The 20,845-nt window shown below is 42.8% G+C and overlaps 1 protein-coding gene across 3 annotated transcripts in view; it reads right to left on the bottom strand.

Annotated features, from left to right (window-relative positions):
- Nucleotides 1–8,110: 8,110 nt before the first annotated feature.
- Nucleotides 8,111–20,845, bottom strand: part of CCNB3 (cyclin B3) — a 60,764-nt gene continuing 48,029 nt past the window's right edge. For all 3 annotated transcript variants that reach the window (XM_068534036.1, XM_068534038.1, XM_068534037.1), the window contains exons 8-12: nt 16,465–16,602; nt 13,069–13,224; nt 12,110–12,259; nt 8,574–8,704; nt 8,111–8,352 (exon numbers count right to left, since the gene is read on the bottom strand). In XM_068534036.1, coding sequence (XP_068390137.1) covers nt 8,280–8,352; nt 8,574–8,704; nt 12,110–12,259; nt 13,069–13,224; nt 16,465–16,602 — 648 coding nt within the window. In that variant the 3' untranslated portion in view covers nt 8,111–8,279. The remainder of the gene's footprint in view (nt 8,353–8,573; nt 8,705–12,109; nt 12,260–13,068; nt 13,225–16,464; nt 16,603–20,845) is intronic.

Genomic DNA, 20,845 nt, shown 5'->3' with positions numbered 1-20,845 from the left:
TCCATCAGAGACTAAGGGTTCCCCTCTCCAAGAGTATTGGTTCCTGAAGGCTCTCACTGCTGCCACTGTTGCTGCCACTGCATGATTGCCTGAGGGTTGGGATGTGAGAGAAGAGAAATAAAGGGGAAAATGGAGGATTTCCCCCCTTCTCTCACTTCTCAAGCAAGAACTAGAGGGCTTCTCCTGGAGTTCTCTGCCTGTAGTGCAGTACTCACTTCCAGGTTTCCAAATGCATTAAGTTCAGGTCGGTGAATGGGGTGGGGGAAGTGGGAAACTCACCATTTGTTTGTTGGCTTCTCAAATGCTGGTGTCCTTCTTCAATCTTCCTGCAGCTATTTACTTTTCAGAACTCTCAAACAGCTGTCCCATGAATTCTGTCCAGGTTTTATGATTGTGCTCAGTGACAGACAAAGAGTAGCAAGTACTTAACCATCTTACCCAGAACTGTAATCTAGAATCAAATTTTAAATAAATCACTCTGGTGGTTATATGGAGGGTGAAGTAGAAGGGAACAAGATTGAAGATGGGGAGACCAGTTAGGAAAGTACTCTAGTAATCTAGGCAATAGATGAGATCTCAAACCTGGGCAGTGATAATAGAAATTATGATGAAAATGCCAATTCAAGAAATATTTTGGAGGTAAAAGTGATGAGAGTTAACGAGGTCACCCTCTTACAAGGCCATAATTGAAATATGTAAGAAAGGAACTGACAGTGATCAAGACTGATGGCTCCATTAAAAAAAAAAACTTAGGGATAAGTATAACAATAGAAATATAAAAGTTACACTCAGATAACTATAGAACATTGTTGAAAAGAAAGACTTAAATAAATGGAAAGACATACCATGTTGTAGTATAAGTCCTGACATTTGGATTTTCTCTTTTTTGTAATGCAAATGTCTGACTTAAGCTTTGATTGCCCAGACATCTACTTCAAAGAGGCACCCACTTCAAAGATGGCTACCTCAAAAAACACATTGCTAGTCACCCCACCCCAGTTCCTACTCCTTTGTTTTAGCAATCTTGCTTGATTTCGATAACTGACCATTTGGGTTGCTTGTTTTTTCTCTTCTCTAGCTTCAAATTCCCCTCTTCTATTTTAAATTCACCAATAATGAGTGAGCCCCAGAATCCCTAGATTCCCACCTTCAATAAAAGCAGCCCGCTAGGCTTGCTCACTCATTCTCTGTCTCTCTGTATGTCTGTCTCCCTCTCCCCCTTTCTGTCTCTGTGTGTGTTTCTCTCTGTCTCTCTCTCCCCCAACCCTTGACCTTGCTGTGTGGCCCCAGGTGTGCTGTGTATTTTCCAGGACCTGTAAGCAAAAAACTTAGTCTCCTTCAAAGTTTTTCTGATGGTTATTGCTGAGAGCATCTTGCAGTCATAAGAACCACAGGGCAGGTCAAGCCACAACATTGGTTATGAACAGGATGAGACCAGCACAAAAGACATGTTCATAGATTAGAAGATTTAATATGGTTAAGATGGCAGTTCTCCCCAAACTGACCAATAAATTCAATGCAATCTCTATCAAAATCTCAACTTTCTTTTCAGAAATTGACAGGCTGATGCCAAAATTCATATAAAAATGCAAGGGACCCAGAATAGCCAAAACAATCTTAAGAAAAGAGGAATGAAGTTGAAGAACTCACATTTCCCAATTTCAAAACTTACTAAAAAGCTACAATAATCAAAATGTTATGGTACTGGCATAAGGATAGACATATAGGTAAATGGAAGAGAATTGAGAGTCCAGAAATAAGCTTTCACATTTATAGTCAATTAATCTTCAACAAGGGTGCCAAGATAATTAAGTGGAGAAAGTATAGTTTTTTCAACAAATGGTACTGGATATGTTACCAAGGCTGTTGCCCCAGAGTCATACCCCTGTCCCTTCCTTGAATGGAAACCAAGTGCTCTTACCTAAGTTTCAGGAGGAAGCTGCAAAGAGAAAAACAAGAACTGGTTAGAACCAGCTAGGCCCAATATGGTGGAAGATTTGACTTCCAGTAGGCCTTGAGCCTCATGATATGCTCATTGTAATACATTAGTAGGCTAAATGACACACCCACCAGTGCCTTGACAGTTGACAATTGCCATGACAACAACCAGAAAAGCCCATACAAGGACTAAAAAGGAGTGTTGCCTCAGTTCTGGTCCAAACCACACTCCTGTTCTCAGATAAATCATGAATATTCCTCCCTCTCTTTCCAATTCCCTCCATTTTACATCAACCCTCCTATATATATGGTGTCTCCACCCAAATTGGATTGAGAAGCTGATTTGCAAACGAGGTTCCCACTTCCCCATTCTTTGGCTATTGAATAAAGCTTGTGCTGTTCCAGTCTCAGCATCGGTTTCCTTACTGGCAAATCGATCAGAAAAAGAACCTCCCTGGCCAAGACAACAGGACTTGGCCTGGGCTAGGACCCCGGCGTGGGTGCAGGCGACCAATTCAGTAACATATCGACATGCAAGAAAATGAAGTTGGACCCCTATATCACACCATATACAAAAATTAATTCAAAATAGATTTAAGACCTAAATGTAAGAGCTAAAACTATAAAATTCTGAGAAGAAGTATTTGGGATAAATCTTCATGACCTTAAACTAGGTAATGGTTTCTTAGATAAATTAAACTTCATCAAAATTAAAAACTTTTATGCTTCAAATAACACAATCAAGAATGTGAAAAGACAATCCACAAAATCAGAGAAAATGTTTGCAAATCATATATATGATCCAGATTATATAAAGAATTCTTACCACTCAATAATAAAGAAATAAATAACCCAATTAAGAATGGGCAAATAATTTGAACAGACATCTCTCCAAAGAAGATACATATATGGTGAATAAGCACAAGAAAAAAAATGTCCAACATCATTAGCCATCAGGGAAATGTGAATCAAAACCACAGTAAGATACCACTTCATGCCCATTAGAATTGCCATAATAAAGACAGATAATAAAAAGTGTTGGAGAGGATGTGGAGAAATTGGAACCCTCATACACTGCTGGTGGTAATGCAAAGTGGTCCAGCAATTTCCCTCTTCAGTATATACCCAAGAGAAATGAAACACGTGTCTACACAAAAACTTGTACGTGAATGTTCAAAGCAGAATTATTCATAATAGACAAAAAGTGGAAACAATCCACATTTCCATCAACTGATGACTGGATAAACAAAATGTGGTATATCCATACAATGGAATGTTTTTCAGCAATGAAAGGAAATGAAATACTGACACATGCTACAACGTGGATGAACTCTGAAAACATTATGCTAAGTGAAAGAAGCTAAACACAAAAGGCTACACATTGTAAGATTTAATTTATATGCAATGTCCAGAACAGGTAAATCTATAGAGACAGAAAGTAAATCAGTAGCTGTCTAGGGTTGGGGGGTGGGGATGGGGACTGACTGCTACTGGGTATGGGGTTTCTTTTTGGGGTGATGAAAATGTTCCAAAATTAGACCATGGTAATAGATGTACAACTCTGTGAATATACTAAAAACTATAGAATTGTACACTTTAAGTGGGTGAATTGTATGATATATGAATTATATCTCAATAAAACTGATAAAAATCCATAAGGTTACAAAGAAAACCAGTTATACTGAACTAGAAGAATCAAAATATAAACAAATTCTTTTTTTTTTAATTTAACATCTTTATTGGAGTATAATTGCTTTACAATGGTGTGTTAGTTTCTGCTTTATAACAAAGTGAATCAGTTATACATATACATATGTTCCCATATCTCTTCCCTCTTGCAACTCCCTCCCTCCCACCCTCCCTATCCCACCCCTCTAGGTGGTCACAAAGCACTGAGCTGATCTCCCTCTGCTATGCGGTTGCTTCCCACTAGCTAGCTATTTTACGTTTGGTAGTGTATATATGTCCATGCCACTCTCTCACTTTGTCACAGCTTACCCTTCCCCCTCCCCATATCCTCAAGTCCATTCTCTAGTAGGTCTGTGTCTTTATTCCCATCTTGCCACTAGGTTCTTCATGACCTTTTTTTTTTTCCTTAGATTCCATATATATGTGTTAGCATACTGTATTTGTTTTGCTCTTTCTGACTTACTTCACTCAGTATGACAGACTCTAACTCCATCCACCTCACTACAAATAACTCAATTTCGTCTCTCTTTATGGCTGAGTAATATTCCATTGTATATATGTGCCACATCTTCTTTATCCATTCATCCGATGATGGACACTTAGGTTGCTTCCATATCCTAGCTACTGTAAATAGAGCTGCAATGAACATTTTGGTACATGACTCTTTTTGAATTATGGTTTTCTCAGGGTATATGCCCAGTAGTGGGACTGCTGGGTCATATGGTAGTTCTATTTTTAGTTTTTTAAGGAACCTCCACACTGTTCTCCATAGTGGCTGTACCAGTTTACATTCCCACCAACAGTGCAAGAGGGTTCCCTTTTCTCCACACCCTCTCCAGCATTTACTGTTTCTAGATTTTTTGATGATGGCCATTCAGACTGGTGTGAGATGATATCTCATTGTAGTTTTGATTTGCATTTCTCTAATGATTAATGATGTTGAGCATTCTTTCATGTGTTTGTTGGCAATCTGTATATCTTCTTTGGAGAAATGTCTATTTAGGTCTTCTGCCCATTTTTGGATTGGGTTGTTTGTTTTTTTGTTATTGAGCTGCATGAGCTGTTTGTAAATTTTGGAGATTAATCCTTTGTCAGTTGCTTCATTTGCAAATAATTTCTCCCATTCTGAGGGTTGTCTTTTGGTCTTGTTTATGGTTTCCTTTGCTGTGCAAAAGCTTTTAAGTTTCATTAGGTCCCATTTGTTTATTTGTGTTTTTATTTCCATTTCTCTAGGAGCTGGGTCAAAAAGGATCTTGCTGTGATTTATGTCATAGAGTTTTGCTGTGATTTATGTCATAGAGTAAACCCAAATTCTTGATAAGGAAATAGATGTGCTTCTTTAGAAAGGCATTAAACAACAAGATCCAGATCTAACAGTTACCTTAATTCTGAAGTAGTGATGAGTGTAAAATAAATTTTGAGACATGTGCAATGATTATAACAAAAATGATTGATGGTTCCACTAGCACCTCTAAAGAACAATGGAGTTGGTAAAAAGGAGAGGAAATAAACCAGTTGTTTCCCCAATGAAGCTCCAGGATCAAAAAGCAGGTACAAACAAGACACTTCCTTTTAGTGAGGCTGGAGATTTGCAAGACAGCTTCCAGCCTAGTGCTTTTAGCATGTTTACACATCGTTGGCTGTACCAGTTAAATCACTGCCAAGCAGCTTGGACCTCTGTGGCTGTACCCTTTAGTCATCCTGCAAGGCAGTGGGATGGGGCAAGAGGGAACTTAATGATATCTGGTCATCAAGGCAAAGCAAGTTGGGAGGGAGAATGGAAAATTGACACAATGGGTAAGAAAGCACTAAGACTATTTGAAAACAAAGCGACCAACAAGGGTTTAATCTCTAAAACATACAAACAGCTCATGCAGCTCTGTATCAAAAAAACAAACAACCCAATCAAAAAATGGGCACAAGATCTAAATAGACATTTCTCCAAAGAAGACATACAGATGGCCAACAAACACATGAAAAGATGCTCAACATCACTAATTATCAGAGAAATGCAAATCAAAACTACAATGAGGTATCACCTCACACTGGTCAGAATGGCCATCATCAAAAAGTCTACAAACAATAAATGCCGGACAGGGTGTGGAAAAAAGGGAACCCTCCTACACTGTTGGTAGGAATGTAAACTGGTACAGCCACTATGGAGAACAGTATGGAGGTTCCTTAAAAAACTAATAATGGAACTACCATATAATCTAGCAATCCCACTCCTGGGCATATATCCAGAGAAAACCATACTTCAAAAAGATACATGCACCCCAATGTTCACTGCAGCACTATTTACAATAGCCAAGACATGGAAGCAACCTAAATGTCCATCGACAGATGAATGGATAAAGAAGATGTGGTACATATACAATGAGCCATAAAAATGAACGAAATAATGCCATTTGTAGCAACATGGATGGACCTAGAGATTCTCATACTAAGTGAAGTACTGAGCCCGTGTGCTACAACTACTGAAGCCCATGGGCCTAGAGCCCATGCTCCGCAACAAGAGAAGCCACCACGATGAGAAGCCCACGCACTGCAATGAAGAGTAGCCCCCACTCACTGTAACTAGAGAAAGCCCACGCGCAGCAACAAAGACCCAACACAGCCAAAAAATAAAATAAATAAATAAATAAGAATGAAATAATGCCATTTGCAGCAACATGGATGGGCCTAGAGATTATCATACTAAGAAAGTCATACAGAGAAAGACAGATACCATATGATATCGTTTATATGTGGAATCAAAAAAATAATACAAATGAACTTACTTACAAAACAGAAATAGAGGCATAGATGTAGAAAACAAACTTATGGTTACCAGTGGGGAAAGGGAGGGAAGGATAAAATTGGGAGATCGGGATTGACATATACACACTACTGTATATAAAATAGATAACCAATAAGAACCTGCTGTATAGCACAGGGAACTCTAGTCAGTACTCTTTAATGACCTATATGGGAAAAGAATCTAAAAAAGAGTGGGTATATATATATATATGTATAACTGATTTACTTTGCTGTACACCTGAAACTAACACAACATTGTAAATCAACTATACTCCAATTAAAAACAAACAAAAAAAACAGACTCACAGATTTCGAAAACAAGCTTATGGTTACCAAAGGGGAAACATGGAGGGGGGAGGGATAAATTAGGAGCCTTGGATTAACATACACACACTACTATATACAAAATAACCAACGAGGATCTACTGTATAGCACAGGGAACTCTACTCAATATTCTGTGATAACCTATATGGGTAAAGAATCTGAAAAAGAACATATACATATATGTATATGTATAACTGAATCACTTTACTGAAACTAACACAACATTGTAAATCAACTATACTCCAATAAAATTTTTTAAAAAATAAAATTTGAGGAAACAAAAAAATAAAATTTTTTTTAAAAAAAGAAAGCACTAAGACATCTAATGGCATGGCATGCTCTCCCTCCTGTGTCCAACCCTTCAGAAAAGGAGATATGACCAGACTAGCATGGGGGATTCATGGGTCAGAATTGGGGAGTCTTCAATGACTGCCCCCTCTACCAGATATCCACCTCCAGGACTAATTTTCAAAATATTTAACAAGTGATAACAATCGGCCACAGAGCAATCACAACAGTTGCCAGCCACAGTACTAGAACAGAGTTTTGGAGGTCTCCTGCTATGACAGACATTACTTGATTCAGTTGCTAGATTGTGGGGAGGTCCCAGAGGTCCTAGAGGCAAGATTGAGGCAGTGGCTCTTCATCAACTGGCACAGAAGATGTTCAAGTCCTCTGTTAACAACTGAAGTACCTGTACCAGTACACATTACCCCAAAGATAGGGTAGAGAGAGAGAGAGTAGAACCTCCTTAAAGCTTTATGAATGAAGGATTGAGCAACTGGTTGATGCTTACTTTCATGGGACATCTTGCTGATTTCACAGGTGGAAATTTCTCCTCTTGACTGAAGGACCAAAAGAGACTTCAGTGCACCACTCAAAGTTTTTTTCAAACTTAGACTCTAGAAAGCCACCTTACTACAAAAGTAGGGGTACATTTCAGTGAAAATCCTTATCCCTACCTTTTCATCATCTAGGAAGAAGCAAAGAAAGCTGGCAACCTGAAATGGGAACCAAAGGGTATTGGCCCACGCTTCCAGCTGCCCCAGATCCGAACAGAGGCCTGTCGGGTAGCGGGGTCTCTTTGGACTACCCCTCCCACCACCAGGATCCTCCTTCTACAGACTCATTCATCAGTTCACACCTAGCTCAATTCCTCTTCCTGTGAAGAGAAAGTCTCCAAACAGAGAGGGAAATTGGATAAGGTAGACCCTGAGGCACAGCCTTTACTAGGCAGGAAAAAAAACAGGGCTACATGTGGGGCTCCTGAGCAATAAGGGGGGAAGTGAGCCATTTTAACAACAACCATTAATTTTTATTAAATTTCTAATCAAATACAACAATAATTTCTTCTCTTTCATAAAAAAACACAAATATTTACAACATTATCAGTTTGGGAAAAGACAAACAGTAAAAATGAAGAAAAGTGATGAAAAGACAAATTCAAGGACAGAATAAATACAGCCTATTTACACGCCTGCCTGGCCCTGGTGGCTGCTTCCAGAGTGCCAGATCCTCAACCTCAGAATTAGCAGCAGTTCAAAATCTCCTCCAGTTTCAACATGTCCAAGGGTGGGATTTTGGTGACTTCAAAGAAGACCCTGCAAAAGGAAGAGGGGTCTGCTCAGTGTAAAATAGTCCAAAGCAAGCAGGCTCCATGGAATAAGTGGGACATAGGCCCTTGGTTCCCTATCTTGCTTTAACTCTGAAGCAGAAAGTAAGGTAAAAAGTACCTGAATCTTTCTTTTCCCTTAAATGAGGTTAGTCTGGGCCTCCCCATGACTGAGCACAAACCCAACCTCAACTGGAGCTTGGTACTTACTGGTGGGAATACTTGGAATGCACAGCCTTGAGCTTATTGCACGAACGTAAAGTCAGCAGGATGTTCAGCTGCCTGACCAAGGGGTGAAGATCAGAGGTCTTGTAGCCACTGTGATACTCCAGGGTAGGAGCCTGGAAGAAGCAACATGGACAGCGACTTTTACAACAGGAAGCAGACACTTCCTGTCTTCAATACCCAAATCCAAACTTCCTATCCATAGTACAGGCAGGGAAGAAAGTCAAACAATTCAAAGACTTGTAGAGCACAGACACCGACCAATAATTAAAGGGTACTACCTAGAAGACTATGTTCCAGCTGCAAGCTAGTGGTATGGCTATATCCATATGCACCAGCTGGATATTAGCCCTAGCCATAGGTATTTACACTGAAATCCACCAAAGAATTTAAGGAACAGGACTGACTTTGTTACTTACTCTCAGGTTATGAGCCAATGGCCAGGCAAACCTCAGAACAAACTTGAGGTCCCAACTAAACAGCCAACAGGAACTTAAGGCTGTTCCTCCTCTCTGGCTCAAACAGCTATCATTTCATGCATTCATTTTCTCAGTCAACTTTAAGTATGCCTATCATGTGGCAAAAGGAATATAGCAGAGTGTTTAAGAGCAAAGGCTCTGGAGGCAAACTGCTTGGGTTCAAATTCCAGCTCCATTAACAGCATGGCCTTGAGCCAGTTACTTAACCTCTAGGTGCCTCAGTTTCCAAATCTGCCAAATAGGGACGATTACAGTAATTACATAATAGGCTTAAATGAGTTAATAGACATAAAGCACACAGAACAGAGTCTAGCACATACCCAAACAATGCTAGCTAGGATTAATATTACCAAACCCCATACAGGATGCTGGGAATACAAAGATGACTAAGAGATGACTAAGGCTCCTGCCCTTGAGGAGTCTGTAGTCTAGTGGGGGAGACAGACATGCACACAGAGAATTACAAAATGTGTGGGAAGTGCTACAGTGGAAGGGAGCATGGGACAGTGGAGGAACAGAGCTGCAGGACCCATGAATTTTGGCTGGGAAAGTCACAAAAAGCTTTGCAGAGGAGGGCACATCTGCAATAGGTACTGAAAGTCTAGTGGGAGTTCCACAGGTAGAGAAAAGAAAATTCATTATTCTGTGAGGCAGTGGTTTTCTTAAAATGTCTTAAATTATTTTCCCTGAACTCATTTTTTTCCAAATATCTTACCTGGAAGCCCAAATATCTTACCTGGAATTGGGGGCGGGAACTAAGAAGCCCACCAATTTGGATCCCTTTACCTTTTACATGGCCCCTGAGATACTTCTGCAGGAATCCCAGGGCTCTACTGAATACTCTTTGGAAACCACTGCCACAGGCAAAGGGCAGTCATTGGCATGCTGAGCAGGGGAGTAACACATGGGATAACACATCATATTGGGTGTGTTAATTAAGATTAACAGCCCTACTGTCACTGCCCCAATTGTTCACATTGTTCAATTGTTCACTGCCCCAATGCTTCACATTGATTATTATTAAAAGCCCACTCACTGGTGTTGATACGTTCACATACGCTCTCTCATCTAATATACCTTCCATACTGCTATATACTAGTACTGTTTCCAAAACATACAAACAGGAAGATGTCACTCCCCTGCCTTAAAAACTTGCAATGCCGTAGTGTAAAATGGATCTTTCAGCATGGCATCAAAGGCCTCTCACAATCTGACCACACTCTACCATTCTGGTCTCACCTCTCACCATTCCCTACTCATACGACCTCTGCTCTATCCATAGGAAATGTCTTATTCTGCCCTGAATACATCACAGTTTTCTTATTGCCTTCACGTCTTTTCAATTATTGTTCCCTCTGCCTAAAATGTCTCTTCTCAAGGTCCCTACTCATATCTCAAGACCCAACTCAAAAGTCACCTCCTCTGTGAAGCCTTTCTCATCTATAGCAGTATATATAGTGTAGAGGACTGTGGAGCCAGACTACCTAGGTTCAGATCAGGGCTGACACTTAGCTGATACTCACTGGTACAGCCATGCCAAGTGTTAAAACACTGAAATATTTTTATACTGGTTGGCAAGCAGTTTGCTGCCCTGAGCCTCTCAACTGTCCTCTCTCAGGACCTACCAGCCTTCCCCAGGATCCAAGGGTCAAAGCCTGGGTCCGTATCGGGCCTCCAGGATCATGGCTCCGGGGCTACAGCCACCATTCTGATTATAGAGTAGGTATATTCTTTGAACAGACTCCTAGTTCCCAAAGCCTAGCTCTGCCTCTCATTAGCCAAACACGGGGAGTTATTTCTTATCTGTACAATAGGGATAATAGTGCTGATCTCATAGGGTTGTTGTGAAGATTGAGTTAATAGACAAAGTGTTTAGTTCACTGACTAAGCACTCAATAAATGCTAGCCATTATTATTATGTATTCTTTCTCATCGTCATCACTGCCATTTACTTAATGCTTTCTTTGTCCCAAGAAATTTCAGTGCCTTGTCCAAGTTCACACAACTGTTTATAGGGTTCTTCCTCAGCACACAGAGGTTTCTCCATCAGTAGTGGTGCTAGAATTTCTAGGCTGCAGGGGCTTAGGAGTGGTTGGGAAGAGTATGCTCATTTGCAAGCATACTCTTTCTATTGGATTGCATGTTACACGTCAGTAAAAATTCATAGTTTTCTAAAGTTGCTTTTATTCACAATTTTTTATAAAATTGAGAAAGCATCAAATATGCATTTTATTTGTATTGGGGAAGGAGGCTGTGGGGGCCTTCCTCCTCAGAGAAGAGCACAATAGTATATCTCTGAGTCCCCTGTTATACACATGGACAGTTGCTTTCACTACTCTGTTCTCTGGGTCAGTGCTTTCCAAATCCTGTTCCAATGAGCACCCTTGGGGGGCCAACCTTGCTGAGGGGACTGCAAGGAGCAGGGGTGGAATGGGGTCAGGCAAGAAGTGGGTCCACCCCATTCCCTGCTGCAATCAGAATAATTTCACATTAGTCTGTTTTGTGATACTGGGCTTTCAGGTAAGCTGTCTTTGGAAGAAAGTGTACTGTGATGAAGAAAAGTGAAATAAAATACTTTAAAACCATGGCTCTAGAAACCCTTTAGGCAGCCAGGCCCCTAAGATGTCAAGATGTTAAAGGATTCATAACGGCAGGTATGTAGTAGTTTTGTCACAGAGTTTCCCACAGCCCTAGTTTACACCTTCCTCCTGAGCTGACCCTGTGCTTTTAAATCCATATCCCTGGGACTTTCCTGGTGGTCCACTGGTTAAGAATCTGCCTTCCAATGCAGGGGACGGGGGTTCGATCCCTGGGCAGGGAACTAAGATCCCACATGCCGCGGGGCAACTAAGCCCGCGTGCCGCAACTACTGAGCCCACACACTCTGGAACCCATGTGCCACAACTAAAGAGAAGCCCACGTGCTGCAATAAAGAGCCCACATGCTGCAACTAAGACCCGATGCAGCCAAAAATAAAATAAATAAATAAATATTTTTTAAAAAATCCCTACTCCTTCTTCCCCACCGCCCACAAGTGTTTACCCAGTGTCCGAGCTTCTTCATGTAGAGGGCCAGGAGGAAGGAGCCAGCAGCTAGCTTGGAAGCCCTCTCCTGGACATAGTCATATTCCTGCAGGGTCATTTCACAGATGAAGCGGGACAAGGTCAGTGTCTTCATGCTGGCATGGACACACTAAAGGCAGGAAGAAGACTGGCTCAGCAATCAATTCAGAACACTAGCACCAAGCAGAAAACCCCCTGCACTCACTCACTCCAGTTATCCCACCTTGGGCCTAAATGGCTCTCTGCCTGAACAATGTACCTCTTTTGCCACCATGACTCACACTAAGGACCCTGCCCACAAAGCACAGAATCTTTATGAGAGGGGATTCTGAAATTGGCAATGGTATTTGCCATCTTCAGGGCTTTAAACCAGATTATCAAGTGTGATTGTGGTACCCTCCACCTCCCCTTTCTGTAGATGTCATCCTTTGAAGAGCCGAAGGCCTCCAACTGTTGACTTTTCACTGGGTTCCAGACTAGGAGGTATTCCATGCTCCAAAAGAACTCCTTCCCTTTTCTTGTTTGAATATATATATGTGTGTGTGTGTGTGTATACACACACACACACACACACAAATCCTACAAGACACACTTGTATAATATAAAGTGACTTCCCCTGTAACCAATATTCAGGTGAAGGAAGAGAACTTTGACAGCATCTCCCCTAAATTTCCCAAGTGTCCCTTCCTGATCAAAGAATCTTCTTCCCCTCCCCTACTCTGCCCTCACCTCAAAACTTTATAGGCATACCATGGAAATCTGCAATTTTCTTCCCCCCACACTCCATAAAGATTGCCAATCTAGGAGGGTGGACTGAAGAAGAAATTCCCCTGTCCCCAGTTGTCCCTTTCCCTTTTCCTACCACTCAAGCAGCCTCTCTGGGAATGGAGGGGACTAACCCAGCAGTGGGAAAATGAAGATGTACCTCCCCTGTCTTACCTTAGCATATCTGCGCAGAAAATGATAGGCGATGGGAATGTTGATATCAAATTGGAGGGTTTTTAGGATGCTGTTTTCCATGGCGAGCATCTCATCTCGCTTATACATATCATCACAGATGTACAGGAAGTCATCCACACAAGGTGGGCAGGGCTCCTATGGGTGGAGAGGAGAGGCAGTCACAACCAGGCAAAGACAGCCCACTCCTCTCTGCTTGGAGATGAAAGGCAGAGGAGGAGAGGGGTGAAGGATAGGAGGTAATAACATTCCCTGGCATGAACCTTCAGGGTAGCTCTGAGAGCCAGCTTCTGGTTTTTGAGTAGTACATCTGAAAAACAAAATCAGAGAGATAGGAGGAGAGAGGACAGGGCCTCTTGGGGTAGATTCTTATAGCACTGGAAGCGGCATAATATGGCACAGGGACTGGAAGCACTGAGCTCTCTTCTAATGAGTGAGAAATCTAAGGCCTACTCTGGGGGGAACAGAGGCAAGGAGACCACAGGAAGGGAGCTAGAGATGGAAAATAAGCCCGCACTTTGTTTTCTTGTCTAAGGAATGAATAAGGATGTTTGGGAAGGGGCACTGCTGGGGTAATAGGCAGTGAGAGACAGAGAGAGATAGGCACAGAGGGAACCTAAGCAGAGACTGAAGACCAAGGGATGGGAGGATGTGCAAGGGGGCTAGACTGGGAAGGTCCAAGCCAAGCCGAGGGTGAGAAGAACCGCCCCCTCCACAATCTGGGGCACCTTTCCATGTCCTGCCCTCTGCAGGCTGAACCTTAGTTTTGGGGAAAGGACTAGGAGGCAGGAAGACCCCTGAATCTTTTCTCTAGCTGCATCTCACTGCCCACCCCAGCCTTCTTCTCACACCTCTATTTTCAGATCACAAACTGGACCAACCCTCTGGGTTTGCAGACAGGGAAATTGAGGCCCAGAGAGAGGAAGTGACTTGCTCAAGGTCACACAGCAACCTAGTGACAAGAGCAGGACAAGAAACTCTCCCTTCCACTGCTCTACTCACCAGTGGCTCCTTCCTTTCTTCTCTTCTCATATCATCTCCATACCTCCCCTTGCAAAAGTCTTTCTGTACTTCTCAATCCTGTGAGGGGAAGACACCCCTGCCCCAGAAAACTTAGTGGAGGTCCTTTGTCCTGATAACCAGAAGAGGGGTGCTCCTGGTTCCAAAATTTGCTAATGAGAGCACCTTGCACACTCCTTCTCCCTCCTGCTCTTGGTTGTCCAGGAACCCCCAGCTGCTTTTTTAACCCCCTTGAGGCTGAGGCAGGGAACACTTGCTTAAGCCACAAGGACATCCCTAGGTAGGTGGAGGGAGGAGGAGAGACGGAGAGACATAAAAAGAGAAAGGAAGGGGAGCAAGGGAATGAACCAGGAAGTCAGTGAGCAGGGAAGGAAATGAGCTAGAGAGGGAAGCAGGGAACAAGGGAGAGAGTGAGGGAGGAGGAAGGGAAAGAGGAAGAAAGGGAAGGAGGAGGCTAGGGAGCAAGGGCAGGAAGGAGGGAGGGAGGATGGGAAGGAGGGAGAGAACCAAGGAGAGAAGGAGCCAGGGAGGGAAAGAGGGTGGAAGGTAACAAGCATGAGTGGGTGGGAGGGAGTGACCAAGGAAGTGAGTGAGAGGGAGCTGAGCAGAGAGGGAGCAGGGAGTGAGGGGGAGCAAGGGAACCAGGGAGCAAGAGAGTAGGGAAGGAAGTGAGCCAGAGAGGGAAATGGGGAGAACGAGGGAGGGAGGGAGGGAGGGAGGAAGAAGAGAGAGAAGGAGGAAAAAGGAAGGAGACAGGGAAGGAGGGTGGGAGGAAGTTAAGGTGGGGGGAGTCATGGTGCCAGAGTACCATGGAGCAAGGATGGGAGATACGGAGGGAAGGAGCAAGCAGGGAGGGGAGAGAAGGAACCATCAGAAAAGGAAGGGTGAGGGAGGAGGGGAGGAGGAAGCAAAGGAGGAGGGAGGGGAGCACATAATAGAGAAGCAACAGGGAGGCGAGGGAAGGAGGAGGAAGGAAGAGAGGGAGTGACAGAGGGAAGAGCATTAGCTAGGGAAGGAGAGAAGGGAGTGAACAAAGGAAAGGGACAGGAAGGGAGGGTAGAAGAGAGGAGGGTGGAGTAGGAGGGAAGGCGGGACGGGGTGGGTAGGTGGGTAGGAAGGCATGGAGGAGTGAGGGATAGAACCAGGGTGGAAGGGAGAAGGTCATGGAAGGAGGGATCAAGTGAGGAGGGGAGGGAGTGAGCGAGAGAAGGATAGAGAAAAGGAGGGTTGGAAAGAGCAAGAGAGAGTGGGTGGGTGGGATGGAGGGAGGGGCCCAGCATGGAGTGAGCGAGTGTACAAAGCAGGGATTGAGGGATCAAGGAAGGGATTGAAAGAGGGCTGGAGGGAGGAAGGGAGCTACCGAGCAAGGGCAGAAGTGGAGCAAGGGCAGAAGTGGAGAGAGGGCAGAAGTGCAGTGAGGGCCGGAAGTGGAGTGAGGGCCAGAAGTGGCGAGAGAGGGAGGCAAGTAAGGAGCAAAGGAGGGGTGGAGTTAGAGAGGGAGGTACTGATGGAGGTAGGAGCTAGTGAGTGAAGGAGAGAGTGAAGAAGGGAAGCAGAAAGCTAGTTAGGGATAGAGCTGAGTAGGGAACACAAAAACAAATCCACAGTTCTTCCTAAACCCTAAGGTTTTATACTATTAGCCTATCTGAAGGAAAAATGAGAGTAGAACAAAATCATTTAGCATCTAAGGAAGAGGAAAGACTCAGATAAAGTAGTTAGATGGATATGGTTATGAAGGAAAGGCCAGCTACTTGCTTTTATACTGCTACTTCAAAAATTACTAATTTACTTGGACTCACTACCATCACTAGGCCATTTTCTCTTAAATGTCTCCAGCACCTAGATTTGGAAATGCTTCCTTATATATGCAATTCAAGACTCCACTAGACGGAGGTGGAGTTGCTGGAAGAAGAAAATGGGGTGGGGACAGAGAATTATGGTCCAGAAGGAAGCTTTAAAAAAAAACAATCCATTTAACTAGGAATATGTCCACCTACACACATCTTCAAAGAGGAAACGGGAGAATTTTGTTGATGCCAGGAAACAAATACACCACCATTTGCACCCAACACCAGTTTCCCTGCTTAGGAAGACAAAAAATCGGTAGGAAAACTTATTTGTGTGCATGTATGTAATTGTATACACACACAAATACACATATGCGAATGTACACACATGCGTATATATGTATATACATGTATATAACACATACATACACACACATATTATACATATGCATGCATATACACACACATATATACATACATATGTAAATGTACATACATACATACATATATATCTGGCTTGGATAGAAACCGATTGATTAGTTTTCTCCAGGTCCTATGGACTCAGGCTCACCTCAAATTTTGCTGCAATCAGAAAAGCAGTGGAACCAAGGAGTTGTAGCTTGTCCCTCTTGCATATTACCTCCATAAGGTAGTGATCTACCAGCTTCACTGCCAAGTACAGGGTCTCATGACTCATCTCAAAGGTCATCTGGAGGAACACACAAACAGGGCAGGAATCCACATATTGTCCAACTCCAAAGGCACATCCAGATAGGTGTAACTACCTGGTCTGTGGTATTGAGGACAGTGGTGCTACCAGGCCTGGCCAGCTGAAACTCTGCTATGAATGCAAGAACTGATTCAGTTAGGGGCCTAGCTATATCTCTAGTGCCTTTGAGGACCCTGGCATTATCTATCCCTACACATTTGGGTAAGTGACCAATCTTACATCAGAGGGAGATGCTCTGCCTTCTCTATGAGCACCTTGAGTGAACACACCCTCCCTCTTTCATCTCCAAAACTTAGATTCTTGCTTTCCCCATTTGCTACTTTGTAGTGTAAACCCTGAAGGTTGACTTTTTGTAATGTAAGTGCCTGACTTAAGCTTTGATTGCCAAAGCATCCACTTCAAAGAGGCATCCAGATAATAGGGAGACATCTTCAAGATGGCAGAGGAGTAAGACGTGGAGATCACCTTCCTCCCCACAAATACATCAAAAATACATCTACATGTGGAACAACTCCTACAGAACAGCTACTGAATGCTGGCAGAAGACCTCAGACTTCCGAAAAGGCAAGAAACTCCCCACGTACCTGGGTAGGGCAACAGAAAAAAGAAAAAACAGAGACAAAAGAATAGGGACGGGACCTGCACCTCTGGGAGGGAGCCGTGAAGGAGGAAAAGTTTCCACACACTAGGAAGCCCCTTCACTGGCGGAGACGGGGTGTGGGTGGGTGGGGGCGACACTTCGGAGCCACGGAGGAGAGCGTAGCAACAGGGGTGCGGAGGGCAAACCAGAGAGATCCCCGCACAGAGGATCAGTGCCGACCAGCACTCACCAGCCTGAGATGCTTCTCTACTCACCCGCAGGGGTGGGTGGGGGCTAGGAGCTAAGGCTCGGGCTTCGGAGGTCAGATCCCAGGGAGAGGACTGGGGTTGGCTGAGGGAACACAGCCTGAAGGGGGCTAGTGCGCCACAGCTAGCCGGGAGGGAGTCCGGAAAAAAGTCTGGAACTGCCTAAGAGGCAAGAGACCATTGTTTCAGGGTGCACGAGGAGAGGAGATTCAGAACACTGCTTAAAAGAGCTTCAGAGACGGGTGCAAACTGCCGGCTAGCAGCACAGACAACAGAGATGGGCATGAAACGCTAACGCTGCTGCTGCAGCCACCAAAACTCCTGTGTGCAAGCACAGGTCACTATCCACACCTCCCGTCCCAGAAGCCTGTGCAGCCCGCCACTGCCAGGGTCCTGTGATCCAGGGACAACTTCCCCAGGAGAACACAAAGCACGCCTCAGGCTGTTGCAACGTCACTCAGGCCTCAGCCTCCACAGGATCACCCCGCCTTCTATACACCTCCCTCCCCCCCAGCCTGAGTGAGGCAGAGCCCCCTAATCAGCCACTCCTTTAACCCCCTCCTGTCGACATCAGAGGGCAACCTACATGCAGAGGCAGGGCCAAATCCGAGGCTGAGCCCCAGGAGCTGTGCAAACAAAGAAGAGAAAAGGAACTTTCTCTTTGCAGCCTCAGAAGCAGCGGATTAAACCTCCACAATCAACTTGATGTACGCTGCATCTCTGGAACACCCAAATAGACAACAAATCACTCCAAAATTGAGGTGGTGGACTTTGGGAATGAAGAGGAAATAGGCAGTCTACCTGAAAAAGAATTCAGAATAATGAGAGTAAAGATGAACAATCTTGGAAACAAAATGGAGAAAATACAAGAAACGTTTAACAAGGACCTAGAAGAACTAAAGAGCAAACACACAATGATGAACAACACAATAAATGCAATTAAAAATTCTCTAGCAGGAATCAATAGCAGAATAACTGAGGCAGAAGAATGGATAAGTGACCTGGAAGATAAAATAGTGGAAATAACTAGAGCAGAGCAGAATAAAGAAAAAAGAATGAAAAGAATTGAGGACAGTCTCAGAGACCTCTGGGACAACATTAAATGCACCAACACTCGAAATATAGGGGTCCCAGAAGAAGAAGAGAAAAAGAAAGGGACTGAGAAAATATTTGAAGAGATTACAGTTGAAAACTTCCCTAATATGGGAAAGGAAATAGTCAATCACGTCTAGGAAGTGCAGAGAGTCCCATACAGGATAAATCCAAGGAGAAACATGCCAAGAAACATACTAATCAAACTATAAAAAATTAAATACAAAGAAAAAATATTAAAAGCAGCAGGGAAAGCAACAAATAAAATACAAGGGAATCCCCATAAGGTTAACAGCTGATCTTTCAGCAGAAACGCTGCAAGACAGAAGGGAGTGGCAGGACATATTTAAAGTGATGAAAGGGGAAAGCCTACAACGAAGATTACTCTACCCAGCAAGGATCTCATTCAGGTTCGACAGAGAAATTAAAACCTTTACAGAAAAGCAAAACTTAAGAGAATTCAGCACCACCAAACCAGCTTTACAACAAATGCTAAAGGAACTTCTCTAGGCAGGAAACACAAGAGAAGGAAAAGACCTACAATAACAAACCAAAAACAATTAAGAAAATGGTAATAGGAACACAAATATCGATAATTACCTTAAAGGTAAATGGATGAAATGCTCCCACCAAAAGACAGACTGGCTGAATGGATACAAAAACAAGACCCATATATAGGCTGTCTACAAGAGACCCATTTCAGAACTAGGGACACAAACAGACTGAAAGTGAGGGGATGGAAAAAGATATTCCACGCAAATGGAAATCAAAAGAAAGCTGGAGTAGCAATTCTCATATCAGACAAAATAGACTTTAAAATAAAGACTATTACAAGAGACAAAGAAGGACACTACATAATGATCAAGGGATCAATCCAAGAAGAAGATATAACAATCGTAAACATTTATGCGCCCAACATAGGAGCACCTCAAAACATAAGGCAAATACTAACAGCCATAAAAGGGGAAATCAACAGTAACACAATCATAGTAGGGGACTTTAACACCCCACTTTCACCAATGGACAGATGACGCAAAATGAAAATAAATAAGGAAACACAAGCTTTAAATGATACATTAAACAAGATGGACTTAATTGATATTTATAGGACATTCCATCCAAAAACAACAGAATACACTTTCTCCTCAAGTGCTCATGGAACATCCTCCAGGATAGATCATATCTTGGGTCACAAATCAACTCTCGGTAAATTTACGAAAATTGAAATCATATCAAATATCTTTTCCAACCACAACGTTATGAGACTAGATATCAATTACAGGAAAAAAAAACTGTAAAAAATACAAACACATGGAGGCTAAACAATACACTACTAAATAACCAAGAGATCACTGAAGAAATCAAAGAGGAAATCAAATAATACCTAGAAACAAATGCCAATGAAAACACAATGGCCCAAAATCTATGGGATGCAGCAAAAGCAGGTCTAAGAGGGAAGCTTACAGCAATACAATCCTACCTCAAGAAACAAGAAACATCTCAAATAAACAACCTAACCTTATACCTAAAGCAATTCAAGAAAGAAGAACAAAAAAACCCCCAATGTTAGCAGAAGGAAAGAAATCATAAAGATCAGGTCAGAAATAAATGAAACAGAAACTAAGGAAACAATAGCAAAGATCAGTAAAACTAAAAGCTGGTTCTTTGAGAAGACAAACAAAACTGATAAACCACTAGCCAGACTCATCAAGAAAAAAAGGGAGGAGACTCAAATCAATAGAATTAGAAATGAAAAAGGCGAGGTAACAACTGACAGTGCAGAAATACAAAGGATCATGAGAGATTACTACAAGCAACTCTATGCCAATAAAATGGACAACCTGGAAGAAATGGACAAATTCTTATTAAAGCACAACCTTCCGAGACTGAACCAGGAAGAAATAGAAAATATAAACAGACTAATCACCAGCACTGAAATTGAGACTGTGATTAAAAATCTTCCAACAAACAAAAGCCCAGGACCAGATGGCTTCACAGGCGAATTCTATCAAACATTCAGAGAAAAGCTAACACCTATCCTCCTCAAACTCTTCCAAAATATAGCAGAAGGAGGAACACTCCCAAACTCATTCTACGAGGCCACCATAACCTTGACACCAAAACCAGACAAAGATGTCAAAAAAAACGGAAAACTATAGGGCAATATCACTGATGAACATAGATGCAAAAATCCTCAACAAAATACTAGTAAACAAAATCCAGCAGCACATTAAAACTATCATACACCATGATTAAGTAGGGTTTATCCCAGGAGTGCAAGAAT

This window comes from Eschrichtius robustus, chromosome X (genome assembly GCF_028021215.1).
Source record: "Eschrichtius robustus isolate mEscRob2 chromosome X, mEscRob2.pri, whole genome shotgun sequence".
NCBI classification, from domain to species: domain Eukaryota; kingdom Metazoa; phylum Chordata; class Mammalia; order Artiodactyla; family Eschrichtiidae; genus Eschrichtius; species Eschrichtius robustus.
This window is presented reverse-complemented; position numbering and strand designations above follow the sequence as displayed.